General features: G+C 32.8%; 2 protein-coding genes across 5 annotated transcripts; both read right to left on the bottom strand.

The window, feature by feature from the left end:
* Positions 1-323: 323 nt before the first annotated feature.
* On the bottom strand, positions 324-8612 carry Tango4 (transport and golgi organization 4). The gene is made up of 7 exons (XM_088274715.1): positions 8390-8612; positions 8172-8308; positions 6695-6922; positions 5839-5925; positions 3605-3885; positions 2223-2543; positions 324-609 (listed from the first exon to the last, which is right to left on the bottom strand). The coding sequence occupies exons 1-7, from the start codon at positions 8503-8505 to the stop codon at positions 418-420; spliced, it is 1362 nt and encodes a 453-aa protein (XP_088130841.1). The 5' UTR covers positions 8506-8612; the 3' UTR covers positions 324-417.
* A 1604-nt stretch (positions 8613-10216) lies between these two features.
* On the bottom strand, positions 10217-15966 carry LOC148300465 (uncharacterized). Of its 4 annotated transcripts, none has more exons than XM_088274726.1 (4): positions 15825-15966; positions 13397-13616; positions 11905-12031; positions 10217-11624 (listed from the first exon to the last, which is right to left on the bottom strand). In XM_088274726.1, exons 2-4 carry the CDS (start codon positions 13611-13613, stop codon positions 10946-10948), a joined length of 1023 nt encoding a protein of 340 aa, XP_088130852.1. In that variant the 5' UTR covers positions 13614-13616; positions 15825-15966; the 3' UTR covers positions 10217-10945. The 4 variants fall into 4 exon arrangements, with proteins under 4 accessions (XP_088130852.1, XP_088130854.1, XP_088130853.1 ...); XM_088274728.1 differs by having other exon boundaries at positions 10217-11603; XM_088274727.1 differs by having other exon boundaries at positions 11926-12031.
* Between the last annotated feature and the right edge of the window lie 8699 nt (positions 15967-24665).

The following is a 24665-nucleotide window of genomic DNA, read 5'->3' as shown; positions in this document are numbered from 1 at the left end:
CAGGTGACAATTATTTTATTTTTTGAAAGTTGGTAGCAATGCTATGCTACCAACTTACCAACCAGTGCCTGAAGTTCTTACCTAGCAACACGGATTCTTATGATCGAAACAACTAATGACATTACATTTATTCATAATTATTATTTGAGGTTTAAAATAATGTCTATTTAATTTTAAGAACAAGCCTGTAATTTCTTCAAGTTGTCTATTGAAAAAACTATTACTCCGACAATTAATTTAATTTTTAATTGGCAGAAATCGAACCCATGATACCAGATACCCAATAACATCACGGCGTCTGCCTACTATAGTAAAATAAGCTATTTTGTATATAAAAAGTATTTTTATTACTATCAAGTCTTATATTATAATATTTTACAGGGTTTGATGAGACCATATTTTAGTGTCTGATCACGATTAGAACTTTCTCCTCTTGAGGATATCTGGTTTCCAATTGATGGGGTGGCTCTCTTCGGAAGCCGTATCGTCCTCTTTGTATATTTTGATAGTCTTGTCGGCCTCTGTGGTGATGAGTCGCGTGCCGGAGTGATCAAACGTCATGGAGAATATTCCGGCTTCTGAGTCCATGGAGCCAGGTTGAACGGCAGCCTGGTGAAATTAAATAAAGCAATTGAGAAAACAAACAACTTGTATTCTTGCGGTCCTTAAGATGGTGATGGCGTCCTTCTTAGTTACTATACTGTGTGTCGTTGCCGATATTTTGGACAGGATCTGTGTATGATAACTCTAATGGCCAAAGCCAAATAGCCGCAAGTTAAAAACAGTGGTTTTGAGATTAAACAAGTTTATAGATAATGAATATCTCGGTAAAGGAGAGAGATAGAGCAAAATCTGTGATTGTATATGATAAAGGTCAGTTATAAGAATGCTTTGAGCCATGTTACGCCAAACAGCCGCAATTTGAGTTACGGCTAGTTGCCTTTACATAATAGAACAATCCAAAACATTATTTTGATTAATCACGCTGCGTAAGATGATCTGCGCACTACTGGCGCAGTAAACACGCTACAACATGCATATACACAATGCACGCACACGCACCACACTGAGAAACGTGTTGTATTGGTGATTTTATCCCAGATTTTTTCACAAATTATTAATTTCCGTCGCTGCAAATGAATAACTTTATATTATAACACTTTCGTGTAATACATAATTATATTTCTGAGGAATACAAAAATTCTGAACCCGTATCTATTATATTTTATATTGATATTCCCATTTTAAAAGTCAAGTTGTAGTAAATACATATCACCGGGAGGGGAAGGTTAATACAGATATTGTTTATGTTGTATAATAAGACATGTATGATAGATGTTCGAATAGTGAAATAAGGAAGGAATGTAAATCTGAGATAAGCATTATCGATAAAATTAAGAAAGGTGTGTTGAGATGGTTTGGACATATGGAACGAATGAGTGAGGAAAGAACGATAAAACAAATTTATGAGGCGAATGTAGTTGGAAAAAGAAGCAGAGGGAGACCGAGAAAAACTTGGCACGATCAGGTGTGCCAAATACTTGAAAGCAGTCAGGTTAGGAGTCGAAATAATCGGCGTCTATGTATGAGGAGATGCATGAACGTGGAAGAAGCGAAGAATGTTTACAAAGACAGAGTGGTGTAGAGTTTCTCTCTGCCTAACCCTGCAGGGAAGCGGCGTGATGGTTAGTTAGTTAAGAGATAAAAAAAGGTATGGTATAAAAAATAGATTTTGCAGGGAGAAGAAGAAGGAAATAATATATTATTCTGCTATATATAGATTTATAACAGAATATATTTTACTATATACACTACCATAATTCTTACATATTTATCAAAATTGTTTTTTTAACACTAGCACAAATCTGACATTTTTATCAAAATGTGTTTATTAACGACGCCAGCATAATTCTGACATTTTTAGCAAACTGTGTTTTCTAACACTAACATAATTCTGACATATTTAGCAGAATGTGTTTTTTAACACTAGTATAATTCTGACATATTTAGCAGAATGTGTTTTTTAACACTAGTATAATTCTGACATATTTAGCAGAATCTGTTTTTTAACACTAGTATAATTGTGACATATTTGGCAGAATGTGTTTTTTTTAACACTAGCATAAGTCCACAATAAGACATCCCATATGGGTGAAGAAGAAGCCGGAGCCACACGCAATGTAAAGTTAAGTTATTTTCTGTTCTAAGTACGATATACACACCTGCATCCTCTGGAAGTTATATCCTGTAGTCCAATCCCACATGTAGAGGGTCCCGTTGTCCCCGCCGCTGCACAGCACTCCGCTGGGGTTCACAGCCAGACAGTTGACTATGGCGTTGTGGCCGGACAGGTTCTGGATGAACCTGCCCTCGGGGCACTTCCACTGCTTGATGTTGTCCGGAGAGGCGGAGGCGAAGGTGTAGAGCGAGGGGTGGATGGCCAGCGCGCGCACCGACTTCTTGTGGTTGGTGAGGGTGCACACCGACTTGCCGGCGGCCAAGTCCCACAGCCTGATCGTGGAGTCGTGAGATCCAGTTATAACCTGGAATGATTTGATGTTTTAATCAAATACATGTACGCATACATATTGTAGTTATACAGGAGAAAGTGACCAAGTGCATTGTTTTACAAAAATGTGATCATTGACTATTTGATATCTTACTAGCTTAACATTGCCCTGAAAAAACCCCAAAGGATTTTGACTTTTTTTTGGAAACTTGGAAGTATAATATATTGACTAGTTAAAAATGACTAACTGCATTGGTGTTTATTTTGTTGCCAAGCAAAAGTGACTTAAATGGCCCTCCTAAACATTTTACGTTTTGGTAGTTGGTCACTTTCTCCAGTATGACTATGATATACAATGGTAATTTTTCAAAGAATGAATGTTCCTCAATACTATTTAAAAAATAAACATATCGTAGTCAATATTTGACTACGATAAGTTTATTTTTTAATTTATTTATTTAAACTTCATGTACAGATAAGAAATATGTACATAGGCGGGCTTATTGCTAAGAAGCAATATATCTTCGAACCAACAAAAAACAGGCTAGTGATATTGGTCAAAACGTTTGTTATCTTATATAGCTGTTTGCAATCAGAGGGTAGATAGTTCATGAACACACAAAATATAAATATGTGTGAATGAGAAAGAAAAAAAATCATAAATTACAATTAACTGATGTGTTAATTAAGTAACTACTGTACATATATGTATACAGGAAAGACGCAGCACACGGCTGCCACAGAGAGGTCTTCAGACAGCTTTCTTTTCTCAAGTACATTTTTCTATACACATACATACATATAGATACATTGTGCCGGTAGTATCTTGGTTAAAACTACAAGAATTACATTTACTGAATTTTGAGTACTGAGAATCGATATTTCCACTGGTATATTTGCCAACAGCGTAGCCGTCGATATACCAACGTATTTTGACAAAAAATGTATCCCTGTTTTTCACTAAAGATTAGTGTAATTTGTTTATTTGAGAAACACGCACTTTGCGACACAACCACCTAGCTCCACCGAAAGTCTTTTCTTTTCTTTCATCTCCCTTCATTCTATGGGTGACCGATGTCTCCATCCCCCTCTCACCTGCGGGTCGGTGGGCTGGCACACGATGGAGGCCACGGTGTTGGTGTGGCCGGTGAGGGTGTGCACGTTGGCCTTGGTGCGCAGGTCCCAGACGCGCGCGGTGGAGTCGCGCCCGGCCGTGAGCAGCACGTCGATGGTGGGGTGCAGCGCCAGCGCGTACACGGCCGACAGGTGGCCGTGGTAGTGCCGGATGACGCGGTTGTACTCCAGGTCCCAGCACTTCACCTGCCGGTCCTCGCCGCAGCTGAACAGGTACGGGTGACGGGATGACACTTCCAGACCTGGCAACAAATAATTCACTTGTAATATTGCAAGCTGGAAATATATTAATTTAATCAATTTGCTAGACATTTCTATTTTTTTCTGTCCGTCTCCATAGTGTAATGGTCAGCACGCTCGGCTACCATTCTGGAGGTCCGGGGTTCGATTCCCAGGGGGGGTCAAATAAATATAAATTATTTTTTCACTCTTATATTTATTCAATATCACCCTGGACTGGTACCTGAAACGGTGGGCTGATCACCTTTCCTTCATGTGTTAACGATCAAGATAACAACACTGCGTTTATATGCAGTGCCCTATGCACCACTGGGGTGCGGATAAGGGTTTAAAGATGAAGAGACATTTCTACTGTAAACTATTTTTTTTTAAGGAATAACCCGCAAAGTGTTTATTTTAGATGCTTGTCTGTAAAGCAGGATAGTTAGGATAGGGAAGGTAAATGTGAAAAATACATCACAAACACCCGGACCAATTGAAAATAAATCTTGAATTCGTTTTGCAATTTCTTGAATTCATTTTGGCGGGAATCAAACCCGCAATGCCAGTTTTGCAGTCGAGCATCTACCCAACTACGCCACGGCGCCTGTCTTAATACTAGTTACTGTTCCTCTCCAATAAAGAGACTAAGCTCTTGTGCTTGGAGAGAGGACTTATAATCATTGTTTATTGTTTGTACTTATGAATGATATAATTGTGTTTTTCCTTAGTATTATTATTATTTTGTATTTACATATAGAAGGCATTTAATTTAATTTTTAGAATTCTAATATCTTTTTTACATCTGTGAGAAGAATATTGAAATACATATTTAGTTTCCAAATGAAGTTGTGTTGAAATTGCTTTTTTTTAACACCTAAAGATTGATCCCCTCAAAAAAAACACGCCCAGCGGTGGTGGGTCTGATCTGACCCAGTACAGAAATCGCCTTTTAGGCGTTTTTCGTCGGGTTTTTATATTTTATATATTAATCAAAATAGGCTACAAAGCAATATGATAATGTGTCATAAGTTTTGAATGAGAATTTTCAAGTTTTTGATAGTTTTGAAATCAAATTATCCAAGCGCATCATTTTACAGAGGTAATTAAGTGGCATTAAGATCCGGTAGCCTGAAACTTCAGCAGAGACTCTAAAAGTGCTATGTGTGGTCCGTCTTGTTATATGGCTCTCAGACCTGGACCCTAAAGATAAATTGAATAGAAGGGTTTGAAATTGGCTTCATCTCAGAATGCTTCGTATTCCCTGGATGGGTAGTGTCACAAATAAAGAAGTTCTTAGAAGAGCTGGATCAGAGAGAGAACTATTGTACAATATCAAGGTTTGTAAGATCTGATATCTGGGTCACGTATTTCGTGGAGAAAAATACCACCTTCTGCAATTGATTTTGATGGGCAAGATAGAGGGGTGCTGAAAAGCTGGAAGAAATCAAACATTGTGGCTGCGCAACATTCGCAACTGGCCCGAGATAAGAGGGGCGGAGGAGTTGTTCCGAACGGCGCAGGACTGCAAATCCTTTGCCGGAATGATTGCCAACATTGGGGGGACCCGATAGAACATAAGCAGAAAAAGAGAAGTTCCAGGCGTTCATAAAGCGTTCATACCGGAGCATAATGCCCTTTTGCGAATAAAGCAAAAAGCATCACTTTGTTGTTATTTCATTTTCGAAAAACAGAGTTAAGTATAATTTATATTTGAAGCACTAACTTTGTGATTTTCCATTTTATAATTAAAATATAACTTTGTTTTAAAATCACTATAAATATTTTATTATAACTTAATTATAATGTCTACCGGTTTTTGTTTTTAGTATTAATCAGTCTTGATAAAGAAGCGGTTGGCTTCGAAACCGGTAGACATTATACACAATTAAGATATAATAAAATATTTATAGTGATTTTAAAACAAAGTTACATTTTAATTATACATACAGAGTTTAGTGTTTAATGTTGTTTACCTCTTACAGTACTGACGTGTCCAGTCAACGAAACCTTCAGTTTTCCACTGGCAATATCCCAAATTTTAATCAGCCTATCAGCGGCACCTGAAATTTTATAAAACAAGTATATTATGTATTGATTTGGCATAAAGAACATGATGATCAAAATATTTGAAAATAAGAATTGAACACTCGTACAAGACTTTGCGTGCCGGCGTCCTTTAAATTAACCAGCTCTTAAGTAATAAATGTCATAGATTAAAAAAAAAAATGTAATATCTTTCATAAAACACCTTACACTTTCACCAAAATAATGTATAAATCTTCGGAGTACTATCCAAGAAATAGCTCCTAATAAAGTGATTAAAAAAGTTTATTTTATTGATTTTCAAACAGTTTTTTCTTCAGTTTAATCAAATTGTTAATTAATGTTTTACTTAGTAAATACAACTATTTTTTAAAATCTACTGTGACACGTGTTTCAATGCATTCCGCATCATTTTTAAACACCGTATGACGCGGAATGCATCATTTTTAAACACCGTATGATACGGAATACATCGAAACACGTGTCACAGTAGATTTTAAGAAATAGTGGTATTTACTAAGTAAAACATTAATTAAAAATGGATAGATTTTACCACAAAGTGACTGCCAAATCAATTGATGAAATTAATTAAATTGCCCTAGAGGTAGTATTTTATGAAATAGCAGTCTATAAATTATCACAAATATTGAGAAAGAATAACACATATTAAGATTCCGCTAAAATTACCCACTTGCAATTTACACTAATTGCTGTGCAAATAAAAAAATATATAATACTTTTAAATGATGCAAGGAGTAATAAAACATAATTTATTCTTCAACTCACCTGTGGCAAACCATTCATTTCCCGGCTCCACAGTGCAGCACCGGACCCATCCAAGATGCCCAGAAATGACTCGGTACAGCTTCCACGGGGCGTGCCACCTCGGCCGGGGCATCGTGGGTGCTTTCCTCGGGATCAGAGCCGTGGTCGTCGTGGCAGCGCCGGATATGAGAGATCCCACATACGGCATCATGGCACCTTCTGAACCGAGCGCCACCGAATCACCTTGTTCTAAACAATTTAATAACTATTTATTGATTTGGCGTTTAATTAATAAATAAATAATAATAATCTAAAGAAACAAGTAAAGTGGCTTCTCTGTATTTTGTTCATATAAATTTTTATAATTTTGTTTAAATCAATTTACTTTGTTTTGTGTTGTATTGCTTGTATTATCTAGATATATATATATTCTATATAATTTATATTTGAAGCACTAACTTGGTGATTTTCTTTAAACTTTATTTTAAAATCATTATAAATATTTTATTATAACATAATTATAATGTCTACCGGTTTCGAAGCTAACCGCTTCTTTATCAAGGCAGTATTAATTAAGTACAGTCAATATAAAGAAGCCGTTAGCTTTGAAACCGGTAAACATAAAATATTTATAGGGATTTTAAAACAAAGTTACATTTTAATCATGTATATATATTCTCTTATATTTTTTAAATGATGTAAATGAACGTCTTGTCACGGGCTATGCTTAGTGGGGCATTCATCAAAAAAATATAATATTATAATAAAAATTATAGTACAGTATTGTAAAAAAATAATAAATAAATAAAAAGTAACTCTCAATACACCTTTCTTAATTTAGTGAATAATGCTTATCTCAGCCTTGCATTTTTTCCTTATATCACCATTCAAACATCTATCATACAATGTTTCATTGAAATAAAACATTTTATAGTAACGATAATAATAGTTGGTAGCAATATCTACAAGTCCCCACACGCATCAGTTCCTCACTTGCAGTATAAAATCCGTAAACAGGATATTCAAATTCCAAAGTAAAAATAATGGCAGGAACCGGGGTTGCAAGTTTTAAATTTATATTATGCGATCAATACAACTTAATGTTATCACAAATGATAAAGTCATGGATTATTTTTTTAATCTCTCAATAAAAATATGGATAGTTTTATCCTTTATATCTGCCATATTTCTTTAATTATTATGGATTTCCACATGAACAGTTGTACTGTTGAAAAGTACAAATTGACTAGGGGTTTTTATATATTTAGTCTCACCTAACAGTTTTATAGCCTATGCTGTACAGTTCTACCGTCATTGGGTGGAACAAAGATAGCCAAAATCGGAAAACTATCATAAGGACATTTGTGATGCCATAAATTCGCAAATACGCTTACACGCGTCCCTCTGTAAAAATTCGCATAAATCCCTTTGTTCACAGAACTTCATTTGTCAGATCCAGTAGCAGATAAATCTCTCTATTTAGTAGTTTATTACAAACCTGCGTTGGTGCCTGGAGGTGCGGGGTCTGTCGCGGATTCCAGAGCTTCCCTCTGCTTCATTGCTTGAAATTGCTGCACCCTATCGAATACTAAAGAATACGAGTCCCGAGCCTTAATAGCCTTCTTCATTTTTTCCCTGTAACGCGAGATAAATTATCAACAGATAAATATTCACTCGAAATGCATGTTTACGAAAACAGAAGTGAGGTTAACTTACGCTTTTTCGTCGATTGGCGCCAACATATTTTGGTTGGCGAGAAACATGTCATGCGACCTTTTGAGAGATCTAAATACCAACGTATGGACCGAATGCCGCTGGACATCTTCGGTCATTTTATGTTAAAAATATTAAAACAACAATAAAGTTACGACTCGCCGCAACAAACATCAATGTCAATTATTTGATTAGCTTTTAATCCATAGACAAAAATTTATATTTTGAATAGCTCGAAGCCAAAGATTATATTCTATGCTCGAAGCGCTTTGTAGGTATGTAAAAAATCTGTGAAATTGTCTATGGATTCGAAGTAATTTAAAATAATTACTAACGTATAAGTTTTCACCATATAGATTGTGATGACAATTTTATCGGCTATTACGAGTATGTAATTATAAATAAAAATAGTAAAGTACTAGTGCTTTACTATTTTTATTTGTATAAAAATTAAGATCCGTCATCTATGAGTGCATATCAATAATAAAAATATGCCCATACTATCTTATTGGAAACTTAAAAACTTAACTTAATTTACTGTTGGAAAATAAGAGAAAACTTTTCTTTTTAGAATTCCTCACATGAATTACATTTCATTATTACCTTTTTACTACTGCAGTATTTAATTATCTTGTAATTAAGTATCTTGGAGTTGACATCAGTAGCCACGGTGATCTATATGGTGAGACACAGAAACAAATAAACGAGGCTACAGTTATATCTGGATGCCTCAGAAACTCGGCGTGGAGGAACATGAGAATAGAAAGTAAAATGAAAATATATAAAACATGTGTTCGACCAATAGCCACTTATGGGATTAAGGCAAGAGCAGATACTTCCAGAACAAAATCTCGACTTCGAACCTCCGAGATGAAGACTTTCCGATCCATAACCGGAAACACATTGCGAGACCGAGTAAGAAATACCGACATCCGGAGCATGTGTAAGACGGAGGATATCGTGAGGTAGGGACGACAACGAAGGCGATACTGGAAGGAACTTATAAACAGAATGTATAAACAGAACAGAAGACAGACTTCCACGTATCGCCCTTCAAGGTAACCCTGAAGGACGCAGACCCCCAGGCAGATCTCTGAAAAGATGGAAAGACAGCTGGGAGTCAACATCCCAAGAGCGACATACGGAGGCACAAACAGATCCCTAGATTTTTTTGTTATAGAACTTTTTGCTATCTTTGATCAAATTTAGCAATTCGACTACACTCTGCTCACAGATATTTTACCTCTATTTATTTTTTTAAAAATTATTTATACTTTAATTAATTTAATTATTTAAAAAAAGAGTTAAAAAAAAACTGTGAACAGAGTGACATACTAGGGCATTTAAACATACTGTACTTTACGAAGTACAAGATTTTCACTATATAATGAAATTATGAAATAAAGACTTGGTACATCAATTTTTCGATTTTTTAAAATTTATTTATTTACCAATGAATGTCACTTATGCATGTCTTTAATATTTAAGTTTAAATATTTATTTATTCAATACCAATTTAGATTCAAATTATTTAAGTGTAAATAAAATACCCATTTATTGAAAACAACATTAATTTATTAAATATTAAAACATAAAATAGATAGTAAATAATATGTTTTTTGGAAGTATTACAATAAATAATAATTTACAAAACATCTTGTTGAACAAACAATAATTTACAAAACATGGTTATTACTATATATATGTATTATATATTATACTAAATCGTAATAAATTTGAAAGTAAATGCATTGAAAACTATAACTATCAATCTTTGTATATTAAACTTATGCCGATAATATTTACAACACGTAATTGTTTTAAAATTGCTTTTTATTTTGTGTAGGAATGTAATTTAACGAATATTATGCTCATCAATGTAAAATTTCATTGGTTTATCTTCTAAAGCAGGTTAAAAATAAAATATAACTATTTATAAATTATTTGTTGCGACACTATAATAATTGCACTTACATCTATTTTTTAATTAACTAATTTTTAAAATAATGTATAAATTTGCGTACACTGGCGTTGATTACAATTAAAATACTGTTTATTATATATAATAAATACTTTCTACACGAAAATTAATTGTTATGACTTATATTAATGGTGATAATTATGTTACAGTCAATTAATAATGTATACAACCGATAATTTAAGAGTTTTTGTTTAATGAATATTGATTAATTTTACAAGATATTTTCCATCTTTTGCGAACTAAAAATAGGTATTGTAATGACTTTTAATATTAAGTTTAAAGTTATTGAAACTGAAACGCTGCATCGGGTTGTGAGATTAATTCAATTACTCGTATGTGTACAAAAGCTCCAGTTCGTAAGGTTCATGCCAATCTAGACTATGGGCTAACTAGTTAATTCAGTACTTCTTGGATCATTTCAGAAAAAAACAGTTGAATTTTCCCAATTTTCTCTGATAGAATTCATTCCCAGATTTGAATGAAAATTGTGATTTTTGTTTGTGTGTAATGTGATGAAATTGTTGTTATTTGACGTAACGCTTTACCCTGAGATTCTACAATTGAAGAATATTCTCGACTTAAATATTGATATTTCCATTGTAACTATTGCTGTCGCTAACTCTTCTGGAGTGAGATGGTTTCCGTAAAGTGCCCCCGGGACGGTGGGGGTACATGTTCAGAGGGGGTAAGTTGGGATTTTCAATGCGCGTGGGAGAGGAAACCATAGGTCGAGAACCTCCCCTTTTCAGCGTGCTAAAGTTCTCGAGGGGAAGTTGATTTACGATGCAATAAGGATTGACATCCGGCTCTTGGTAGCAGGTCTCCATGTCGTCCATTTGGTAACTCTCGATAAGAGGTGCTGGATCCTCGTAATCGTAATCCATAAATCCGGAATTGTCAAACGTAGATTTGTCGGGGATTTTCTTTTCGTAATGGCTTATCTGCATCGGGTAAAACTTCTCGTGGACAGACGACTTGTAGTTCATGGCTTCCACGGTCTCGTAGTGGTTGTCTTCCGGGTAGAGGTCCGAAGACACGCAGTCTTGAGGGTAGATGTCCGCTATGAAGTGTTGGGTGCCTCTCGGGGTCAGGGCGGCCCACAGGGCTCTGTTGTCGGGGGGCGCGGGTCCCGGAGGGTACAGGGTTCCGTTGGCAGGAGCCGAGGGCCTGGCCTTCGCCTGCAAGGGCCCGGCGAGCTCCGACGTGAGAGGGCCCTGTTTGTTACCGCTGCTCTCGCTGAAATGGAATGTGTATGTCCTGTCAGAAACACACACAAACGAGACGAACATTTAGTCATGCAGTAAAACAAAAGTACAAAAAACAACAATCATTCATAAATATTCAAAAAGTTGGCTTGAAAGACAAAATTTAAAATAAAATAAACAATTTTTTTGATTTTCAATATTTTTAAGCAACAACTGAACTCAAAGTAAAAGGACTCAATACATGTCCCGAGAGTAAACAAAAGAAAAACTTAAATCATGCTTAGAAATAGAAAAGTGCTTGTTTTAGAATGTGCATAGAAAAGAAAACATACATAGGTAGAGAACACACGTACTCTCGACATTTAAGGAGGAAGAGTGCGAGAATCGCACCGAGAAATACCACGAGCACGCAGGACGTGATCAGCACGAGGAACCAAGTGTCATCTGCCGCCGAAGAATCTGGAAGTAACAAAAATTAACTTAGCAGGAGGCGATTATGACCCCACTGGAACAAAATAAAACGGACATTTAAATAAGGACGATGACGATGTTCAATACTTTAGGATCAAAGGCGAATTAAACAAGCACAATGTAATCTCAGGCATGGTGAAAACCATGGAACAAAATCATTTGGGAGGAGATAAAAGGCTTCTTCCTCATCAGCCACAGTGTTGGGATAGGCCCTTTTGTTACTTATTATACATACATAATATTCAATTTATATTCTTTTCCTGGTTTGGTTGATATTGTTTTACTATTTTTTTTAGATCGATCGGGGTTCCTGGTTTTAACTCTAATATTTATCTGATTCACCTATCATCTCTCAGTCTGGATTTGGGTCAGATTCAATTCCATTTTAATCAAAATAGTCTTAATTTGAAACAAAAAAAAATTGGGGTTTTATAAAGAAAACTTGGTTGGATTTTTTTAGTAATTGTATCATGTGTTTGAACATTTCTGATCTCTTGGGTATGATTTTAATAGTGATACAAATCCAGTTCTAAATAACAATGTTTCTTTATAAAATAAAACTGAAACTTTCATTTACGCTACTTCTATTTTTATTACCTCTTTCCAACCGGTTTCGACAAGCACCTTGTAATCTTTAGCGATGAATTTGTACATATGAAGATTACAAGGTTTTTGTCGAAACCAATCGGTAAAAAGTACCAAAAATCAAACTGGCCAAAAACAAAGTTTGCGTTTTATTTCACAAAGATTATACAAACAATACAAATTTGGGAACAAAGAATCATCAAATATATTCAAGACACAATGTTTCTAGTAAAAACACCGCGAGACTTTAAAATTTCGATAATAAACCTTTGAGAATACTGCTGTGTTAATATACGATAAATCGCAACTAGGTTTTCCTTAAACCCTGGTAACATTTGACGTACCTAATTGAATTTTTTGCTTAAAACACCATTAAAAAAAACTATGTTTATCAGCAAGGACTAAAGTTATATTATTTTGAGAAATAAAAAGACTTTGTGTTTTGATCCACTCACATTTTTATTAACCAACTAGTTTCGGCAACATCCTGTTGCCCTCTTCAGGGTTTAATTTACGACTAGTTGGTTAAGAACGACTAGACTTAAGAAAGACTAGACGAAACTAGTTGGTTAACAAAAATGTGAGTGGATCAAAACACAAAGTCTTTTTATTTCTCAAAAAAATATATCAATATGATCTACAAAGTTAACGCTTTCAATATTCAAAACAGGACTAAAGTTAATTAGAAAATAGTTTTTGAGGATCAGAATCCTCGATGGTGAGGATTCTCTCATTCATAGACTTGTAAGTTTCCTGGATGGTTCTCACCGTGATGCGGAAGTTCCACGTACTCCACTCCCGGGAACACGTTGCCCGTGGGCGGGGTGGGCGTGTCGCAGAGCCCCGCAGGGCGGCAGCTCGCGGGAGGCCCGCTGGTGTTGGAGGGCGGCGCCCGCTGCAGGAAGGCCGGCAGGGGGGGCGGCGGCATGCGCAGGATGCTGTCAGGTGGAGGGCCCAGCTCCCAGCAGTCTCCAGAGCACATCATGATCTAAATGAGACAGTCATTACATGAGGTATTCGCAAACACAATTATTGACAATAATCACAATTAACCGTCTTTTTTTATGTAATTAATTAATTATTTAATTTTTATATGCTTTTATACATATTTATGCGCTAAATAAATATAAAAATATGCTTTTACGAGTATATGTTTAAAATCTTTTCCTTCGAAATGTTAGCTTTTTCTTCTTTTATTTTTTTGTAATCATCTAACTAATATTATGTTAGGTTATATTTATTAAGTACCTGTTGATTGGCTGACAATAATAAAAATAATAAAAAACATATGGAATTCAATCACCGGCCGACCACCGGAGAGGTCACACGTCTCTTCACGCCCGATTTAAAAAAAAAATACAATTTTTTTTTTAGAATATGCATATATAGAAAAAATGTTTTTATTATTTTTTTAACTCCTTACTTTTCAGTAACTCTTTTTTTCACAACCATATAATTATTTCTAAGAAAAACTTATTTTTTCAACGCAAAAACGCTGTTTTAAGAAAAAAATCAGTTACGTAAAATGTTACCTGTATTTAGAGAAAATTAACTTAATTAAAATTAAGTTATTGAACAAAAGGAATACTGGGCTCAAACTAAGCTCTACCCGACCACGCGTTGAAATGCAATGAAAAAATATAAATAAATCTATGACAGCACCTGTTAATATGTTAGTTTTGCGTGTGTTTGGTTAAGTTCAACAGATGGCAGTGCCATTCCGATAAAAAAACTGTTAAAAATATCTATCACTGGTTAAAAAAAACACCTGTTACTGGTATATGAAAGCACCCACTTATTTGAATACAAATTGTGTTTTCAAATTTAAAAAAAAAGACTTAAGGAGATTTTACATTTTGAACAAAGGAATACTAAATATTTTTTTTTTCAAATTTGATAAAGAGAGTTCCGTAATCTTTTTTTCGAATTATTGACTTAGCTTTTTAAAAATATAAATGAAGTTTAATTTGAGTAGCTACATTCTTAAACTATTGAATCCATCGTATTAATTTTGACACTACTGTTATTATATTATATGTGTTTACGATTTAATTTTATCTACGATGTATCTAGTTTTGGAAATTATGCATCGCAATATAAAACAGGGTTGCTATCATTTTTTACTTAATTTTTGATGATATGTTACAGCATTTTAATTTTAATTTTAATTATTATTTTTTAATCCGCACTGATTGAATAATGCCTGATTAAGAATGAAATTTATAAGATAATTAACATTTTTAAAGTACGCAGTAATCTTAAGGAATGATATTCTTTGAATGTTCTTACTAATTAAAACATTATTAAATTCTAAAAAAATAACTAGCCGGATCACAATACGATTCTAATTCGATTTGATACAATTATTTTTGTCAAGGAAAAAGTTAAAGGAATAAGTCATGTAGTAAGGTCTTAATTTACTGCTTAAATCACTTAATTATTTCCTATTCTTATTACTATTTATCAAATAAATAAAACATAAATACATAGACATATAAATATACTCGTCTGATAAACCGTTTTATAAATAGATATTCTTTAGGTTCATTAATTATCTTATAAATTGATTCGACAGTCACATTGTAATAATATCTGTTTTAAATTTAAGTTTTACTTATTAAATATATAGCTTAAAATCTGGTGAAAAATAATACAGTCTTTGAAAATGATGCGGAATACTACGGATTTTATTAAATAGTGGTATTAGCCAAGTAAAACTTAAATTAAAAATGATAAATAAATAAAAGCAAAATTCACATTATAATGAAAATATATAAATTATATAGGTACATCAATAGCAAAAGTTGAATCATAAAAAATCGATACGTGATATCCTATTTCCAAACCAAATTCACAATATTTTATTTATTCTACTTAGCATTTTAAATATTATTTTATTTAGAAATTATCAATCATTTTACTTTAAGAGCCAATTTTCAAATATAATTACCATCAATATTAATGAAACGGAGCCATTTTTAATGATTTTACTCGTATATCTAACAAATACAGTAAAAATATTCGAAATCCTGCTTTAATAAGCCCGAAATCGAAATAAATTATTCGTCACAGAATTTTCACGATATATTATTTCATACAAGACTTAGGTGTTATTATTACAAAGGGATGGGAAGAGTAGTACGTTGTTAGTAGAGGAATGAAAGGTTGGTACGTGTGTGAGGAGTGTTTTACTTACGTGAGATTAGGTTATGATTCCAATAAGACGACAAGTTTCTCACTTTTCACTGTAATTCGAGGACACAGCGGATATTTTGACGAATATATTATTTGCTCTGGCACTTGCTCCTATGTCGCTTAGATGAGGAGTATGTATAAGGGTGAACGCTTTTATCCAGGGGATTTCAACATTGTGTTTCATTAAAAATATATAATTTTTTGTTGTTGAAATAAGAACATTTTGTGTGAAATTAGTATGACTGTATTTAGAAATTCTAAAAATCAGTATCACTGCAGCGTTTAAGGCCAAATATACGATAAATCGTAAATTAATTTTCTTTAAACCCTGGTAACATTTAACGTAATTGATTTTCGTTTGTTGAAAACGTAATTTTTTGTATTAAAAAAATTAATTTTTCTTCGAAATACATATATGGATAATTTCAAAGAAAAGAGTTATTGAAAGGCAAGTATTTTTATTAATATTATTTTTTATTAAGCCTCCACTTGTTTACGAGGGATTATAAAAGTAAGGAGTTTTAAAAATTACATTTTTTTTCAATGTACATTCTAAAACAAATTTTAATCCCATTATGCATTCTAAAAAAATGTGTGTGGAGACGTCTGACCTCTCGCGCGGCCGATCGTTAAATAAATTGGATGTTTACGAACACTCCCTCAACACTGTTTTTTTTTTAATTACCTAACGTCCAAGTGGCTATGAAATCTAGCTACGGCTTATGCAACATCGTTTATCATGTCCCTACTCAGGCTTCAACTCTATAAGTTTCATAGCCTATGCCTACTTGTGAGTGGATTTACTCTTTATGTTTAAAGTTACTATAATTTCATGTAATAACATGAGTGAAAATTCTAGGCAAAAACCCCTCAACACTGATTGCAGTCGAGTCATTTTATTCCTTGGTAGACTTGGTAGACAATAATCGACTCTAGATATTACAAACGCACTAATTAATTGACGAGCAGCATCAACTGGCAGATTATTGCGAATGCTAAGATTAAAATATTTTAATTCAATTTAAACATTTAAGCTGTCCTTGGGGTATGGGTTGACAGCCCCTGCGTCTAGTGCGCATGCGCCCCCTATCGATTGCAGAATCGTCATATGCACATGCGCATATTGCATTCATTACAACTACAGGGAGGTCAGAAAACACACATTAATTTATTTTAACATGATACTACGTAAATAAATATACTAGATAAATAAATAATAAAAAATAATAAAAATATTATTATTAGTAATAAAGACGTTTCTGTATCAAAAAAGCAATATACAAGACAAAAACAAGATTTAAAATCTTGTTTTTCATATGAAGTATTATTTTGAATGTGAACGATTTCAATACGATTTTTCATTAAAAAAATTAAGTTAAAAATTACGATGATAGTGGTGTGGTATATTCAATATTTTCAAATGATGTCAAATGAAGTTTGGTAAGGTGTCTAAAATATGAGCGTTTGTCCACTACACGGAATTTTACCGTCCGGTAAGTCAGTTAGCGTTTTAAAACGATGATCGGCTTAGATTGGCTGGTGCTTTTGTCCATCTAAAAAAGTAATATCTTCTAAACAACCAAAAACAGACTAGTGATATTGATCAAAACGTTTGATACCATATATAGCTGTTTGCAATCAGAGAGTAGATAGTACTTGAACATTAAAAAAAACATTAATTGCAAATTCACATTTAAAAAAATATAAATTACAAAAAGTGATAATGGGGTGGGCAAAGGAAAAAGGGAGTTTTGATGGACAGTTAGAATTCTAATTATAAATAGTACGGCTGTCCAAACTTAAAACACAGTAAGGGACATTTTTTTTGGAGTACGTTTTTTTGCATTTTTGGACTAAGTAGGATCTGCTTAGTCCAAAAATGCAAAAAAAACGTAATACAAACAATATGTCCCTTACTGTTTTTGAGTTTGGACAGCCGAGTAATATCTCAGACGTTTATTAGAAGTCATGTTCTACCTATGGTAAATGTTACACGTATACATAGTGATTAGTTAAAACAGCATATCGCTCACTCCTTTCAAAAACGTCATAAATCAAAAAACTTGATTTTTCAGAAGAACGTTTTTAAAGTTTAAAAATATAACACAATGTATTAAAAATAAATATCAAGCCAGTTATTGAACTTTTTAGTGTGTAACATATCTTTTAGGTAAAACCTAAAGGTTTTTTCTCCATTTGAAAAATATTTGCAATAAATGCAAAAACAACATTTTCTGCCCTGTAGCGGGTAAATATTAAGTTAAAAATATGCCTCTTTTGCTGGGGTATAATGCATTTTCTGGGCATTCCGAAAACATGCACAATTGAAAATTGACGATTTTCGATTTATGACGTTCTTGAAAGGAGTGAGCGATATGACAGGTCGAAAGGCATCTAAATACTCAGATATCAATATTCGTCATCATTTATGTTGAGAACAGATGAGATGAGATTAGAAACGTTTTTTTTGCGTTTTTATTAAGCCTGTACCTTTTCAATTCGCGGATCTGCGCAAACTCGAAGGGTCGTCTAACAAAAAGCACACGCACACGTCTGTATAATACATAGATACGCTCTAACCACACACTCCTGCAAGGAAATTCAGCAAACATGTAAAAAAAGTCTGCCCTCCCCATCTCAAGATAAAATTACAAGGGTAATTGATTAAACCTTTCTGTAAAAACCGACGAAAGTGCTGACGATTTTTTTCACGTCTCGAGATAGGGGATTTGAAAAGATAATACAGCAGATTTGACTAGGAAAATAGCGATTGTAAAAAAGTAGGGTTGATTTCAATGTTGGTTTTTTAAGTATGCGTTATGAAACATACTATTTTTGTAAAGTGGTATTTCTACTAAATGCTTATCTGGTCTAGACTAAGTTATGATATCAAATTCTCATATAGGTGATATTTATTGTTTGTTTACTTCGTTTAACAACACGCAAAGGGTTAAATGGATTCATCTCAATTTCCGAAAATGTAATTCAATATTTTGTAATGGCTAGTAACATACATACACATGAATGATTTCACGATCTGAACAGCCGGTATTATCGTAATTGCAACTTAGCGACCATAGAAATAGTGAATTCGCTAACATGGCGGTATTACAGAAAGGTCGCGTCATCTTGAGCCGCCATGATGAATTTTCGGTAGTAGGGATTAAGTTACGATGGTATGGACACGTGGAACGTATGGATAACGAGAGAATGACTTAGGAAATATATGTGAACGGAAGAACAGAACGAGGACGGCCGAAAAATACTTGGCACGTTCAGATCAATCAGAACCTAAAATCTGGTGGTGTCAAAATTCTGCGTAATTGGAGGGCATGTATGATTAGATGTATGGATGTGAAGGAAGCGAGGAGTGTATGTCAGGACAGAAGAGTGTGGCGTTTCATCCTCTCTGCCAACGGCGTGATGGTAGTAGTGGTAGTACAGAGTTTACGGCACTACCGAGGGACCACTAACCGACTCGATCATATCATACTGATAATACAGTTCTCCACTTTACATAATTTAAACACAATGGCGCATTTTATACGTCGGATCGTGATTCCGAGAACATTCAAGGGATCAATATTCAATATCGGCTCGCTAGTATTCAATGTTCTCTTTATACTTACTATGCTAATGTAATAAACTTCAAATTTGAATATACGAGTCTCTCAAATGTGTATGTATACCAGTGAATACAAAACTGTGAGACGCGAACTCCTCGGGGTTCGCGAGGTACCTTAAATAATTACAAATTATAATAGGTGAACTCACAAATCCTGTTAAAATTTGATCTTGTAACGAAAAGTCTACATAAAATGATATTAGGCAGGTAATCCCTCTGGTATCCTACCTTTATCCAGTCAAAAACATAATTTTTCTAATAAACAACTGTCGCTTTGCATCCGTTATACACTAAATTTATGTAAACTCGGTCGAGTTTTATTTTTTTTGAGCGGCTGAACTGCACTGCTTAAGTTTTTAAGAAAATCCATAGAATATGTCTTAGAAAACACGAGTAAATATGTAAAAATCTCTTATTTGTAATTTACCTTGTATTTGTAAGCAGGGTACAAACAGCTAGAATTCATTTATAATCATTTATAATTGAAATTTAATGTCTTGGTGAAGACCTCCACAATTTGTTTACTGAAGTGATATTACACTAAGTAAACGATGAATGATAAGAAGAGTGTCATATTACCATACCATAATAACAATAAAAAACTGTTATAATTATTAACGAGCTTATTCTAAGCTCTTAAAAAGACTTTCAGAGAGGATACCGCAACAAAAGTTTATTTAAAACTCTTCTTCTTCTTTGCTTTTTCTTATAACATTTTATTTTTGGAAAATTTTGTTTTTTTTCGCCCCAGTATTTCATTATTGATTACTTTTTTAGAGAAACAAACATAAACACTTGCTAAAAGTGGTCTTATACAAGTGTTCATGGTAAATAAAACCATAAACACTTGTATTATATAACGTTTTGAATTTGTTGATGTAGACACAACTATTGTTGTCCGCCTCCCTAGTGTAATAATGGTCAGCACGCTCGGCTACCGTTCTGGAGGTCCCCAGGGGGGGTCAAATAAATATAAGTGTTTTTTCACTCTATTTATTCAATATTACCCTGGACTGGTACCTGAAGCGGAGGGCTGATAACCTTTCCTTCGTGTGTTAACGATCAAGATAACACTGTGTTTATATAATGCAGTGCCCTTGTTTGAATTTAATTGAAACAAGACACAACTAGTTTCTTGAACTACAGATGTTCCCATTAACACGTGAAAATACAACCTAAACTTCTGTAGTTCTTGAATTTAGAAGTGTCTACATTGATAAATTCAAAAAAGAACTTTTATAAGTGTTTAATTGTCAGATCCAAACCAACCTGTTACGTTGCGTTTAACGAAATTTACAATAACGATAACTACAAAAATTTAATTTTAGATAAACTGTTGAATAAGTGTACTTTTTCTTTGCTTTCATTCATTGAAGAAACACCACTTTCATAGTTTAATAGTCCTAGATATTTGAATTATAAAACGAAGGTAGCGCAGTAAAAAAAAATTGAGAACCACTGGTGCAGATGATTGAGCGAGTACTGGGGTAATAGCAATACATTTTACCTTTGTTCAAAATATATTAAATGAAAAATTAATTAAGCTTTTCGATGGCAATTGTATCGATTTACATATTGCAAAATGTTCAATAAAATATATTATAGAACTGGAAGAACATCTATGGTAGAGAGTGGCTCTAATCGATATTTATCAGTGAACCCCTACCTAGACTCCATACCAAGGAATATTTTTTTTATTTTTAATTTACTTTGCTTTAATTTACTTTGTTTATTTAAGAAAAACGAACTAAACACAAGTATCTACTTTATTACAGAGGAAACGTTATATTTAAAATGTTTGGCACATTTACCAACTATTTTGTATTATTCAAATGTGTATTTAATTTAAAAAAATCGACAAAAAACCTTCAAAAAGTTGGTATTATAAACACAGAATAATTACAAAAAAATTGAAAAAAAATGTTTCACAAATTATTATATAAAAGGTAGACTTATCCCAAGGTAGACGACTTCCGAGCAGACCTCCGAAGAGATGGATTGACAGCTGGGAATCGACATCGCAAGGGGCTAATCCCTCTTAAAAACAGGCCACAAGGCCTACACCAAGACGAATACTAAGAAAAACTTCCAATATGTCTTTATTACCCTTGACTGGTATCAGGATTATTCACAACGTCTTTATATAATTCTAACGGTAAAGTTATTGCGTTGATTTTATGCAGTGCCCTATACACCGTTGGGTGGGGGTCAGAGTCAGAAGAGAGAAGAATATTTCTTAATATAACCTAAATATAGTATCTACTGGTTCGAAGACCTGTCATACTTAAATTGTGATTTTATTGATGTGTTTTTTTGTATATAATATAGTGAAAGGTAATTTTTTTTTAAATGAAAAGTAATCCATCTTTTGTGGCGGCTACAAAGATACAAATAAAAAAAATGTATGTGTGAAATAAGAACAATCAGTTTCAATCAAGATATAGCCAGTAAACATGACAGTTCCATAATTGGATTTAGTTTTGGAGGCAAAAACGAAAAGGGGTCTATTATCAAGGGGTCCCGTCTCCAAAATTTGAGGGAAAATGTCATATTTTTCTGATAAAATTTCGAAACATTTTCCGTTTGTCTTTCTTGAGAAAAGTTTACGAGATTGCTTTGCTTGTCGGCCTTTTTTACGGCTAGGAAAATATTTTACGCTCATAATTGTAGATCAAACACGTCAACCCTAAGGTTGGTCTAACCTAAGTTAGGGGTGTGAGTAATGGATAACTGTTAGTCTTTGGGTACCCGATTGGGATAGAATAACTTTTTACTATTTTAATGTATTTTCACTTTCATATCTTGAGTCAAATTGTCGAATATAAATATAATAATATGGAAAAAATGAGAGAAGAACTAAACTGGTTATCTATAAAAAGAGATTAAAATTTAATATGCTGATATTTACACATAATTTTTTTAACGATAAATTACCGAAATATTTTAAGGATAAATTCATTTTAAACAAAAATTGTCATGAATATATTACTAGAAATAATGATAAAATAAGACTGCCATTTATAAAAATACAGTCGCAAAATTGATTAATACATAAGGGTTTTTAAATGTATGATGAGATGCCTGAATGTATAAAGAATGAAAAGAGTTTAAAGAATAAATGTTTTTTTAACTGTAAGGAAATGTAAATATGTATATACTTTTTATATATATATATATATATATATATATATATATATATATATATATATATATATATATATATATATATATATATATATATATATATATATATATATATATATATATATATATATATATATATATATATATATATATATATATATATATATATATATATATATATATATATATATATATATATATATATGTAGATGTAGTAAATTAAGTGCAAATAATAGTTTATATTAGTTGAAAAAAAAAAAAAAAAATAGTTAGAAAAACGCAGTACCCAACCAAATTTGTACACTGATTGGCGCGATTAGCTTTACATAATCGAATTCAAAAACCGAATTATGTATATATAGATTTCTCCAAAAAATCGTTATTTAATACGATCATCCATGTCAACTATCGGTGAATTATTTTTATTAAGGCCTTACTCGCCTTATTCATTAAACGTCCGGGTGCGCTGAGAGAATATGCATTTATATATAGATTTTTAGTTTTGTTTTTTAGAATACAGTAAAACCTCGATATAACGGTCTAATTGGGGGGAGGTGATGACCTTTAAAGCTGAAAGTTCGTAATATAAAAACAGATTTAAAATAAATTTAAAACTTTTTTTCAAAACATGAACACTGTATTTAGGTATAAATAAACAATACAAAACACAAACGAAATTCTATTTATTATCTTCGGACACTCGTGAAGTGACGTTGCTGTTTGATATATACGCGCTTGCTTATGCTAATCCTGCCTTGAAAAAGAAATCAAGTTTTGTTTAACCTTTTTAAAGTTTTAAGACATAATTTGTGATAATCATGGCCTCCTAAAATTGTTAACGTGCGGCGACACTTGAATTTAAGCATGTATAATATTATATTATTTATTGATTCGGCATTAACTTTGTGGAATGACATGATTATTTTAATTAAATTAAACACTTGAATAATCCACTGAATTGAGTTTTATTTTGATATTACGACTAGTTTCGAAAACGACAGTTGTTTTCATCTTCTGGTACAAATTAAAACTAACGAATAAAAATATATTTAAATGTATATATAGGTTAATAAATATAGGTAGGGGGGTTAAGGAACAACATTTTTGTAAAAGGAAACATTGATAATAATGGTGATTATTTTGAAACAGTATATTATTAATTATTGTATTATCTGAATTGAAATTTTTATGTATTTATAAATTTTCTGAATTATTCATGACTTGACCTTTATTTGTAACAGAGTATATTAAAGCCCCCTACCTATATTTATTAACCTATATATACACCTAAATATATTTTTATTCGTTAGTTTTAATTTGTACCAGAAGATGAAAACAATTGTCGTTTTCGAAACTAGTCGTAATATCAAAATAAAACTCAATTCAGTGGATTATTCAAGTGTTTAATTTAATTTAAAAAAAAATGTATAATATTAACTGGACGTTTAAATTTATTTTACATTTCACCGAATTTTCTGTCCATTTGTCAAATGTCCCAATTCGTCAAATAGAGGTCCGTTATATTGAGGTTTTACTGTACATATTAAAACCTACCTTTCAACAATTTCTTTTAACCCTTATATTTGTTTCGATGAAAGACTTATTTAAAAAAATACTAAATCCGTGAAATTTAAAAGAAAACACTCACTTACCACATGAGTTATATTTATTTTATTTTAACAGCTAGTTTCGAAAGCTATGCTTCCATCTTCAGGTCCAAATATAAAAATAGTAAAAAACGAGCGTTTCCTTATCAATTTCATCATGTTTTACCACAAATTGAATGCCGAAACAATGAACAAAAACGGTATTTTAAGGAAGAGAAAACAATGAAGTAAAATGATACCTGGGGTTAAGAAAATTACGTTGCGTTTCAACGTATGTTGGGCCTTAAGTTTCAGTGACGGAATATTTAATTTAATTTTCTTTTAAAAGGCTAGCTATTTAAGGACGATATTTGCATTATAATTAATTAATAATTTAATTAATATCGGACATTAAATTGTTATTATCAATCGCGCCTACGCTAAAATGTAATATTAACTTAACTTAAATCTTCGTTTACCTAAGTTA

This window comes from Brachycentrus maculatus, unplaced genomic scaffold (genome assembly GCF_059751285.1).
Source record: "Brachycentrus maculatus isolate JH-2025_06_01 unplaced genomic scaffold, ASM5975128v1 h1tg000711l, whole genome shotgun sequence".
Classification (NCBI taxonomy): domain Eukaryota; kingdom Metazoa; phylum Arthropoda; class Insecta; order Trichoptera; family Brachycentridae; genus Brachycentrus; species Brachycentrus maculatus.
This window is presented reverse-complemented; position numbering and strand designations above follow the sequence as displayed.